The 11,713-nt window shown below is 42.4% G+C and overlaps 1 protein-coding gene across 1 annotated transcript in view; it reads left to right on the top strand.

Annotated features, from left to right (window-relative positions):
* Positions 1-11,242, top strand: part of CAT (catalase) — a 28,067-nt gene extending 16,825 nt beyond the window's left edge. Inside the window, exons 9-13 of the mRNA XM_043970383.1 lie at positions 3,032-3,170; positions 7,326-7,456; positions 8,063-8,170; positions 9,643-9,726; positions 10,510-11,242. Of these exons, the coding sequence (XP_043826318.1) occupies positions 3,032-3,170; positions 7,326-7,456; positions 8,063-8,170; positions 9,643-9,726; positions 10,510-10,575 (528 nt within the window). The 3' untranslated portion in view covers positions 10,576-11,242. The remainder of the gene's footprint in view (positions 1-3,031; positions 3,171-7,325; positions 7,457-8,062; positions 8,171-9,642; positions 9,727-10,509) is intronic.
* The last annotated feature ends 471 nt before the right edge of the window (positions 11,243-11,713 follow it).

The following is an 11,713-nucleotide window of genomic DNA, read 5'->3' as shown; positions in this document are numbered from 1 at the left end:
AGGCATCAGGACACCTTGATCAAAACTCTTCTGTTAATTTACCATATTGTTAATGTGGCCCTTCAGTTTTTCCACTTATAAACAGGAAAATGTTGATGATATTGGTTGAGTTGCTGTTGCAGATGTTTAAGATGCACTTAATTATTGTCCTTATGGTCCTTAATATTGGGTATATTTGGCATAATCCATGATGTGAAGCCCATGCCACACGCTTGTAACATAAGGAGGGAGTTTTAACTACTTCCTTAGATCAGAATTTAGTGGGGAAAGAACCGGTTTAATAAGTTACTGAGCAGGGCAGCTAGGTGGCACAATGGATAGAGCCCTGGATTCAGGAGGACCTGAGTTCAAAGCCAGCCTCAGACACTTACCACTTACTAGCTGTGTGACCCTGGGCAAGTCACTTAACCCCAATTGCCTCACCAAAAAAAATTTTAAAAATAAAAATAAAAAATAAGTTACTGAGCAATTATCTGTTTTTTGAACTGTGCCCATAAACTAAGATTTAAGCAGAAGTGAAGCTTTTGTAAGCCCACTACAGTAACTACTTCTTGTCTTTTTATATAAGAAGATATCTTAAGTCACTGGTTATTATTATTGAAATTAAGTAGCTATAGGACTACATCTGAACATTAAGCCCTCAGTGTGATTCTCCAGAATTTTTCCCCTTATAATCTTTGGTAATACATACCTGAGATTTTACAGTGTTGTAATGGATATAGTCAATTTAGAATTAGGTTGTAGACTTATCCTTCTTTTTAATAGCTTTGAAATGTTTCAAGGTGGCAGTGTACTGCAGCTTGTTGGACGTTTGCACCTTTTCCTATTGTTTCAGAAGCTTCTCTCCTGTTGCAGTGTCCCCTGACATGCCGGAGTGGGGTTGGGGCGGGAGAATATGGGTGAGAGAAACCATGGTCTAGCTTTTCTTTATGGCGCCCTGCCTTTAGAAGGCGGGTCTGGCCAGACTGGCTCAGGGCAAAGGAGCCAACCAAGCCCCAAGCCCAGGATGGAGCCTGGACTGTGCTGTTGGCACAGGCAGTGGAAACAATCGACCCCAGGTTATTTGCATTGGTTTTGGAAACTGGATTCAGACTGTAGGTATAGTAGATTGTTACCCTGGTGGAATGGGTAGATGAGAACACTTAGTTCCAACATCCATGAAGGCGGCTGAAGCAGGGTCCGTGGAACGCTTAAGGCTTGGTCAGACATGGAAAACACCAAGGTTATCTACTGTATCCTGGGCCATCATCAGTCGTCTTGACTTTTGTCCTGCTACTGGACTTTGATGACTCTGGACAAGAGAGTGAGGCTGATGACTTTGTGCAGTTCTTCCTTGTTTAAATCCAGTTCATGCAGGAGTCAAGACATCCTCCTGTGATGTTATCGTCCTCTGAAGATGAAGGATGAACAAGTGGGTAGAGCACTGGACTAGGAGTTAAGCACAGGTGGATTTTGATTCCAGTAGTTTAAGTAATTCAATACATGATATTAGGCCAACAAGTCCCCCTTTTCAGGTTCAGTTCTTTATTCCTTCACAAAACTAGAAAATGATATGCTGTGAACAGTGGACTCCTTGTCATTCTTCTTCTTCTGATGGAGATGAATCACCTTTTAAAACCTCAGTTAACCAAAATGGTTTCTTTTAATTGCCTTTTCTGGTTCATTTAGAATTAAACAGGCAACCCTAGTCATTTCAACACGTATTACCTTTCCCAAAGGAATAATACGAATATAGTTGTATTATTATCATAATTGATTGAAGGTTTGCAAAGGTCCTTTTCTACCAAGTGTGATGAAATAATGAGATTTAGCAGATACTCAAAGACCCACCTGGAGATTAATCTAGACTGATTGAATCAAGTGAGAGTGATTAACTGCTGATTAGCCTACTTCTAGTTAACTGGATTGTAATCACACCTTGAGAACACCTTCAGAACCAATGGATTTGGATGATTTCAACCAATCAGCTTGAAGCAGTGTGTAAGGACTCTTACACACTCTGTTCCAGACCTATAAAAAGCTTCCACAATGAGTTTGCTGGAGAGAGTTTGTGATTGAAGCAGGCTTGTGGCAGAGGACTTGAGGAAGAACCAGACCAGACCAGACCAGACCAGACCAGACCAGACCAGACCAGACCAGGCTGGAACTCTAGGCTAAATAGGCTTTTTTCTTAACATTCTGAACTCCATGGGAATATCTGTATGCTTTAATAAATGTTTAATGCCCAAGGACTGGTGCTAAAGCTTCTAATTTAAGGCGACCACAATTTAGATTTTAAACATCACGCAACTCTCCTGGGGGCTAGGTCATCTACCATGATCCCCATTTTGAAAATGAAGGAACTTAGGCTGAATAATGGATGGAGTGGCGGCCGGCCTGGATCTTTATCTTCTCATTCTCCACACCCTTGCTCTTTCTTTTCATGGCTGCTCTGCATTTTCCTGCTGTAGTAGACAGAATACTTTGGCCACTGTTTAATCTTTTATGATTAGATTTGTGTACACGAGGGTCATGGTTTTAACAACTGACACTACAACTAGTTGTAAATGTGGAGCAGATTTGTGACAGAACTGATTTTGTAGCTAACCCTTGGGAGTGTTTTCTCTTTTATCAAACTAAATTATCTTGTTTTCTAGTCACCTCTTTCTTTTAAAGGTGGCATGTAGTAAAAAAAATCACTGAGGGTTTCTGTGGGGCTTTGCTTGATCAAATCCTTTTAAATTAATAACTTCTGTGGGAAAGAAGCTAAAAAATGATTTGGCCTTGTTAGTAATATGTAAACTGAAAAAAACTGGGGTGATTATGTGTGTAGAATAGATTTTAAAATTAATATTAGCTTGACTTGGAATATGTCTTGGGGAATAAATGACTTTTCAGTAAGGATCATGTCTATAATAAAGGATAGGCCTAGCTCCCAGTGGGGCATAAGCAGTGTTTTCCAGTCAATATTTTGTATTTGGTGCTTCTGTTGATTACAAATTGTAAATACACTTTTATTTCTTGAATTAAACATTCAAATTCATTATTTCAGGGCCGTCTTTTTGCATATCCTGATACTCACCGCCACCGTCTAGGAGCCAACTATCTTCATATACCTGTGAACTGTCCTTACCGAGCTCGAGTGGCCAACTACCAAAGAGATGGACCCATGTGCATGTTTGACAACCAAGGTACGATGCCCCCCCCCCCAACTCTATGGTATCCTATGCAAGGAGGAGTTTCCTGCTAAATCTGTAAGAGTTTCAGGATTTAGATCCGGAAAGTGACTTTCCAGAGCCATTGACTTCAAACTTCTTATTCTCTAGATGAGGAAAATGAAACTCAGAGTGGCTGTGGCTTACACAAGAACATGAGGGGCAGCCCTCCTGTGTGAACCCCATGCATCCTGGCACCGGGAGTCTCACGCTCTTCCCCTGATGCCACTTTCCTTACAAAAATCTTGTAAAGTGTGAACTTTGCTATGTTTGGAATATTTTGGCTACAAAAAGAGGAAGTTGATTTAGGAGGGAAAATCTGGTTTACTATCAAGTCATTGAATTTCCACTTTGCAGCAAGTTGTTTTCATGTTTCATATATAGCTAAATATAACTCATACTTTAATCTGACTTCATGGATTCTTGAGTGTCTTTATGGGACACTGAGCCCTACTTCTCTCCTCCCTCTCAGCCCCACTCCCAGGATACAAAGCACATGTCCATGATAGACCATATGTGACTTTATAAGATGTATTATGGACTTAACTTCTAATCTCAGAAAAATCAATTAAGTATATGTATGATGTTGGCATTTGAATAATGGATTTCCTTATGCTTTTGTAGATCTGAGACCTCATTGATGTCTCCACAGGGCGTCCCCTCCAGTGTGCTGGGACCTTCCTCTCATATTCTCTTGATGGTGTAAGAATACTAGTGGAGACGCAGGCTGACCTATAGCTTCCCCCTTTTTTAGGGTTTTGTGGCTCATATTTCTTTGAGGGCTTCCTCTATTCCATTGCTCCAGAATAATCTCTTATTGGTCATAATATAGAGCCCGATTCCAGTCACCACCTGCCTCTCCAGGGCCTGATCGTCTTCAGTTTTTTGTAGCAATTGTCAGTTACTTCCTCCATGTCCCTTTCACTTTCATTTTGCTCATCCATCCCTATGTATGTTTTTAAATTACATTTTCTTTCTTTCAATCACTGAAAATCCACCTTCTCTCCTTCCTACCTCTCCTTTCCCCCCCATTCAGAAAGAAAGAAAACCATTTATGGCCATGCAAAGCAAGTTCTCACATTGGCGATGCTTTCCCAGAATGTGCTTCAATAGATCTGCATTCTGAGTCCATACATACATACATAAATACAGACATCTGTGTGTGTGTGTGTGTATGTGTGTGTGTGTAGGGAGAGAGAGACAGAGAGCGAGAGAGAGAAAGAAAGAAAGAAAGAAAGAAAGAAAGAAAGAAAGAAAGAAAGAAAGAAAGAAAGAAAGAGAGCGAGAGAGAGGGAGAGAGGGAAGGAGGGGGCACATAGCTACAGAAAGAAGAGAGAAAGAGAGAGAGCTTTGTTGATGGATGTAGGTGTTTTTCCTTTCCCCCTTAATTTCTGTCTTTTTTTTTTTTTTTTTTTGCGGGGCAATGGGGGTTAAGTGACTTGCTGAGGGTCACACAGCTAGTAAGTGTCTGAGGCTGGATTTGAACTCAAGTACTCCTGAATCCAAGGCCAGTGCTTTATCCACTGCCCCACCTAGCCGCCCCCTTAATTTCTGTCTTTAAAGACCTTTTGATTAGATTTGTAAAACCTCCATTCTTACAGCCCTTGTTAGATGAATTCCATCTCTGGCCAGGAGCCCATCATTGCTGTATTTTAAGCGGTGGCTCAGAAATTGAAATCCCAAAGTAGGGACCAAAACTTGGTGTTGCTTGCATTTCTTTATTTTTAGGGAGTTTGACTATATTTCAAGTTACTATTTACAGTGTGTGGTTTTGATTTTGTGAATTTTTATATCCTTTTAAGCGTTTATTTAGGGTTTGGGTTGTGTTCTCAAGTGTTTTTTTCTCCATCTCTTATAAATTTTAGAAGTTGTTTTGTGTTACATTTTCTATAAATGGTTTTCCCAGCCTTTTCTTCTTATCTTGGTTATATTCTTTATTGTCAGAAAGACATTTTAAATTTTTGGTAACTGAGTACCATGTGCCTTGTCCCCGGTAATTTCTTCTTTTTGCTCAATAAAAAGAATTTTGTACCTTCACAATTGAAATTAATATGTTATCCTATTTTCCATTTTTTGTGGATGTTCTTTTTAATGTTTAAGTCTATATTCTAGCTAGAAGTTAGTGTTATATTGTGTAAAGTCTGTGTCTACATCCACTTTTCACTATATTGCCTACCATTTTTTCCTAGTAGTTTTTATTCAATGTATATTGTCCTCCTCTTTTTCTATACTTTGTCAAACTCTAATCTCTTATATGCATTTGATGTGATATCTGGGCTCTATATTTTGTGACATTATACCTGCTTTAGAGCATGTTCTAAAGTCTAGAAGTTCAAGAGCACACTTAGCAGTTTCATTATGATTTTACCCAGTTCTTGTCCTAACTGCTCTGTTTTATTCTTGTAGAAAAATCCATTTAATCTAATTTGTTTATTTTATTTTCCATAAACTCTTCTAAGAATTCTCCTTCTAGCCATAACTATAATACAGGGTGGGCCAAAAGTTATAAAGGGGTCTGATGTTTTAATAACTTTTTAAAAAATATTTTTTCTCTATTTTTCATCATTTACAAAATTTGATTTTTCACACATAATGTAAATTCATTTCCTATTGTGAGGGCCTAAAATTCTAGCTATGATGTCTAAAATCTAATGAGTGGTCACCTTAAATTAGAAGTTTTAGCACCAGTCTTTGGGTATTAAGCATTTATTAAAGCATACTAGTTATTAGAAGAAAAAAAAACACGTGGAGTTAAAAGGCCTATCTAGCCTAGAGTTCCAGCCTAGTCTGGTTCTTCCTCAAGTCCTCCACCAAGAGCCTGCTTCAACCACGAACTCCTCTCAAACTGAGTGTGGAAGCTTTTTATAGGTCTGGAGCAGAGGCGGTCCTTACACACAGTTTCAAGCTGATTGGTTGGTGTCATCCAAATCCATTGGTTCACTGGACTTGAAGGTGGTCTTGAGTTGAGTTCAAAGTCCTTAGCTTCTGAGAACAATACCTTCTTTTTTTTCTGGGGCAGTGAGGGTTAAGTGACTTGCCCAGGGTCACACAGCTAGTAAGTGTCAAGTGTCTGAGATCAGATTTGAACTCAGGTCCTCTTGAATTCAGGGCCAGTGCTTTATTCACTGCAACACTAGCTGCCCCCAGAACAATACCTTCTTAAGGGCTAGCCAGGTGTGGTTACAATCTAATTAACTTGAAGTAAGCTAATCAGCAAAGTCAATCACTCTCACTTAATTCAATCAGTTTAGATTAATCTCCAGGTGGGCCTTTGAGTATCTGCCAAATCCCATTATTTTCTCACAATAGATAGATAGATAGATAGATGGATAGATAGATGGATAGATAGATAGATAGATAGATAGATAGATAGATAGATAGATAGATAGATAGATAGATAGATAGATAGTATATGATGCTATGGTGTTGTAAATTAAAAATAAAAAATAAAGGAGTTGGGGGTAGCTAGGCGGCACAGTGGATAAAGCACCGGCCCTGGATTCAGGAGGACATGAGTTCAAATCCAGCCTCTGACACTTGACACTTACTAGCTGTGTGACCCTGGGCAAGTCACTTAACCCTCATTGCCCCACCAAAAAAAAAAAAAAAAGAGTTGTTAAATATTTGTGACTTTTGGCCCACCCTGTATATATGGACACACATACATGTCTATCTTTGTATGTTTATATATCTATATGCACATATATGTTTTTCCCTCTAATCTTTTTATCATGTAACTTTTTTTATTGGAACTTGTTGTTATGTGGTGTAACATGGTGGTCTAAACCAATTTTTTTTTTTCTGGATTACTTTCCAATTTTCCCTGCTATTGTCAAATAGTTCTTGCCTGAGTAGTTTGGGTTCTTGGAGAAGAGCCCATTCTTTCTAAGGAATCCTAGCAAGGGTTTTTAAGGTGCATCGTTGGACCTCTCCTGTTCTCTGACTTTGGATGGGCTGGGGGGGTAGGTCACTCTAGCCATGTTGCCCCTTGACACGTTTCCTCCGTCCTCTTTGGCAGTGCTTCAGCAGGCATGTTATTCAAGCTGACATGAGTGAGAAGGCTCAGGCCCTAGTGGTGATAATGCACAACTATAGCTTTTCTGTGTTGACCGTATCTTCTCTTCTTCCAAGGTGGGGCTCCCAATTACTACCCCAACAGCTTTGGGGCTCCTCAGGATTATCCCCCTGCTCTGGAGCAACGCTTTCGGACCTCGGGCGATGTGCAGCGCTACAACAGCGCCAACGAAGACAACGTCACCCAGGTAAGGGCCAGCCACTGCTGTCTGATTACTGGCCCTCCTGAAGCGCCTCATTGGGACAGAATATATGCTTCTGTAGCCTTGTGTTGCTTCTGCTTGGCGAAAGTTGGAGCGTTGTCCCAACCATACGAAAGAGAAAAATGAGGCCTCCTGCTGTGGGGGGACCTGTCCCAAGCTTGAATGTCCCATTCGGCAAGACTTGGAGCCTCACTGGGGCTTGAGTCAGTCAACGCAGTGGTTGGTTTGCTTTCTCCCTTTGTGGGAGCTTTTGAGGGGTGAAGAGCCCCTAAACCAACGAGTCACTGTGCGTGCATCGCCACAGAACAGGAGGACTGCCTTCCCGACCCCCAGGGGTCAGCCAGGTGGTGACCTTATACTGGAAGGTGCTCCAGGCATGACTGGGCCTCTCTCACAGAGGAGGCCCCTGAGGCTAAGAGAGGTGGCCATTTGCCCATAGTTGCACGGACGGGGCAGGGGCGCGTGTGATCCCAGGTGTCCATGGTAGCTCCAAGTCTGGCATCCTCCCTTCCAGTGGCTCCTCAGATGCCACAAGTTCCATTAGCTTTTCTCTAGGGTGAGCTGACCCTCTGGCTTCCTGTGCCTTGTTAGGTGAGGACATTCTACACCACCGTGCTGAACGAGGAGCAGCGTCAGCACCTGTGTGAGAACATCGCGGGGCACCTGAAGGACGCCCAGCTTTTCATCCAGAAGAAGGCCGTGAGTGATCTCTGTATTATGGCTAACCCCTGCTGGCATGCGGGGCCTCACCTGTGGGGCTGTGGAAGGCAAGGCCTGAATGACAAGGGGAGGAGAGTCGGTGTTTGGAGCTGAGGCGACTTCCCCATTCCTCTACCTAATGATCAGGGAGCCACCTGGGCCTTCTGTCTCCTCTCTCTCTCTCTCTCTCTCTCTCTCCAGTGTTCACAGGGTGTGGGCAGCCCCGCTGATGCCCAGGCCAGTGCTTAAAGTGCTGAGCACTTTTTTTTTTCTTTGAGGTCTTCAAATGGAGGGACTCTCTCCCTCTGGGTTAATTTGGCTACAGCCCCATCTTGCGCAAGGTTCTGCGTGCTGCCTGATAAAAGGACAGGCTTGACCACAGATTGCATAAATTGTCTGTACCCTTGGATCTTAAGGAATGTTGGTGGCTGACCCCTTTTTCAGAAGCTAAGAAATTAGCGGAGGTGGTGAGACCCGCATCACCTCTGGAGGAAGTTAGCTCAGTTGATACTGTTTTCTCAAAGCATTAAAAAGAAATAACCTTTAATCAAATGCCTGAGGGGAGTGAAGCCCCCTCCCTGTGGTCACTGGGTCCGGTTTGACATTAGATGAGTTACTTAGCTCCCACCCCTCTCTCTCCATGGCTCACGCCAGTCCTCAGGTTACAGGGAAAGGTGGTCACGCTCTGTGGGTCCTCGTCTGCTCTCCAGCTATTCCTAAACCTTCTTCACTGCACTGGGCTAGGATGGTGCAGGCCTGGATCGCTTACCTGTCGGGTCTGACAGAAAGCAGTACAGTTATACCTTCCATATCATGGCTGGGCGGGGCATGGCACCCCCTTGACCTGGAAAAGCCCCATAACATTTTTTGGCCCTCCTTTCAAACCAGAGAAGTCTGAATGCTTTTTAAGGCTAAGTTCAGTTTCCATCGGTCAGAGGGCCAGACTGAATGTCACTGACCCTGTCATACTCGAACCCTATGGTCATCAATTTAGGATTTCTTTCATGGGGTGTTTACAGTACATTATTGTAAAATTTGGGTTTGATATTTGGTCATCAGCTCTGTATTATCTGCTGGCCCTCACACGTGGTCTTCATGTGTGACTTCCACAAAACTCCCCCCAAATTCCCATTGGATTTCGTATGCTGTCCCATAATATATTGAAACCACAATGGGGAAAGTGACGACGTGGAGGGGATAACTATTTCTTTGCATCTCTGCGTTCCTGGGCCTCTGCAGTAAAGAACTTCCTGCTCCCCACCTACCAGGGCTGGATTGTGGCTCTCACGGAGAGTGCCTTGATTTAGCACTCTGGAGAGGTCAGTGCTCCCTCCAAAATCTCCCTTCCCCATATCATCACGGCTCAGAGCATGATCCGGAGGCAGCCCCTGTGCCCCTTCCTTACCTGTGGGCTAGGGCTTGTGTCATGGTGTGGTTTGTGCAGCTTTAGACTTATTTTAATTTGGTTCCAGGTAAAAAACTTCAGTGATGTTCACAGCGACTATGGATCCCGGGTCCAGGCGCTCCTGGATAAATACAATGCAGAGGGACAGAAGGTAAGCCCCAGGACAGTCTGGTGGTCCCAGCAGAGCCCCTGACTTGGGTTGGGAGAGCACAGTGTTGACTTTAGCAGCATCGCCCTAAATTTTAGCAGTAATTGTCTCATGGCAAGGCAAAGGAGAAGAAAAGAAGGCCTACAAATGCACTAAGTGTAACTGAACTCCAGCTCAAAGCAGTTTCTGAATTTCTGTTCACTTTTTTTTTTTAATTTTATTTTTTTAATTTAATTTTATTTATTTATTTTTTTTAGTTCTCAACTATTTCTGTTCACTTTTACCTTTCCCGTTCCATTCAGCTCCTTGGTGAGGAGACACGGTGAAAGTTCAAGTGCACCAAATCCTAGAAGGGGGGAATGGCCTCGCCCTCAAACATTTTATCACCTTTGCTTGTGTCTCATTTTCTAACGTGGTCGGGACAGATGAGTCATTCAGTGTTGGCTTTTACTAATCCCCCCCTTTCACTGCTGGAGACCACCTGGTGCAATCCTTCCCTTCACTTTACTTGGTTAAACAGACTCCAGACAGAGGCCAAGTTAAGTGTCTGTTGGTCACAGGACCAGGCTGAATGTCAGCGACCCAGCCACACACAAACCCTACCATCTTTGACAAGATTTGAAGAGCCCTTACTTAATTGCCTTCTCTGACCCTCTCCTTTCTACAGCTGGGAACCGAGGTCCAGAGAGGTTAAGTCATTTGCCCAAGGTCACACACAGTAAGGGCTAGGAGCAGAATGTCATGAGATCTGTGTCACTGTCTGATTTGTCTTGGTCTTTTAAATAGAATGTGCTTCGAACCTATTCCCAGTCTGCACCTCATTTGGCTGCAAAGGAAAAATCGAATCTCTAAAGTTATCGGGAGGATCTTTTCTCAGCTAAAGAACTGCATCACAGATGAAGCTTCAAGAGGTTAATGCCTACGGTCAGTTGCCACACGATACGACACATCTGTATGCTAACTGAGTCTATGAAAAGGCCTGGTTTTCTACAAATATTCACATTTTGCAATGAATAATGCTTATTGCCCATTAATACTTCGGACCCAGGTTTGTTACTTGGGGAAAATAATTTTTCATGTTTATGTTGAAAATGAAGCTTAATACAGTGCCTTTGAAAAAGTGTGTCTGGTACTGACAACTGATTTCATGTGACATGACTAGAAGAAAATTATTTAGTGGAATTATCAATTTATCTGATAAAAATGATCTTATAAAATTGATATTCTCATCTCATCTCACTGCCTCTTAGATAAGAAGAGGAATTGTTTTCTGGATGAATCTTTTTTTTTTTTAAAGAATCTGTTTTCCTATAGGGAAAACCTTTTCTGGAGCACCTTTTTCAGGAAATTATTCTGCCATCATCATGTATGTTTGGTTCAGTGTTTCTGCTTGGAAATTGTCATTTTCTAGCTCTTTTTTTACCTTAAAATTATGTTTGTATTAATGCAGTATTGATTTTGAAAACCAGATTGATTTGTAATCATATTTGCATTTTACAGTAAAATAATCTTCAATTAAGAAAGCAAATACTGTTTGGTTTCTTCTTGGTGTGATTAAGTGGATATTAAAAGTTGCCAACTGCAGCTGAGTCTTCAGTACAATTCACTAAGCATTTATTAGGCGCTTGCTGTATGCCAGGCAGTGTGAGAGGTGCTGGGAAAAATCCATCCCTGCCCTGAAGGACCTCACGTTCTGCTGAGGGGCTCCTCCTTGCCTGACGCCCTTGTTAAGACACACCCCTCAAGCAGATCATGGGATCCTAGCAAGGGACCTGGGTGAGCTGGTCCTTCTGCCCATGGAACAGGTGTGAAGGCTGAAGCCAGACAAGTGAAGGGTCTTCTAGAAGGCCACAGGGCAGTCACAGGCAGAGCTAGTAACACAAACAACAGCCGGCACCATTGCGCTGTAATGTCAGAAGCGTGAGCACAACATCAAACAACCATGTACAAACAAGATGGCGACAGGATGAAGGAAAGATGACCAAGGAGG

Source organism: Dromiciops gliroides, chromosome 6 (genome assembly GCF_019393635.1).
Source record: "Dromiciops gliroides isolate mDroGli1 chromosome 6, mDroGli1.pri, whole genome shotgun sequence".
Lineage (NCBI taxonomy): Eukaryota > Metazoa > Chordata > Mammalia > Microbiotheria > Microbiotheriidae > Dromiciops > Dromiciops gliroides.
Note: the sequence above shows the minus strand (reverse complement) of the source record. Positions and strands in the feature narration are given on the sequence as shown.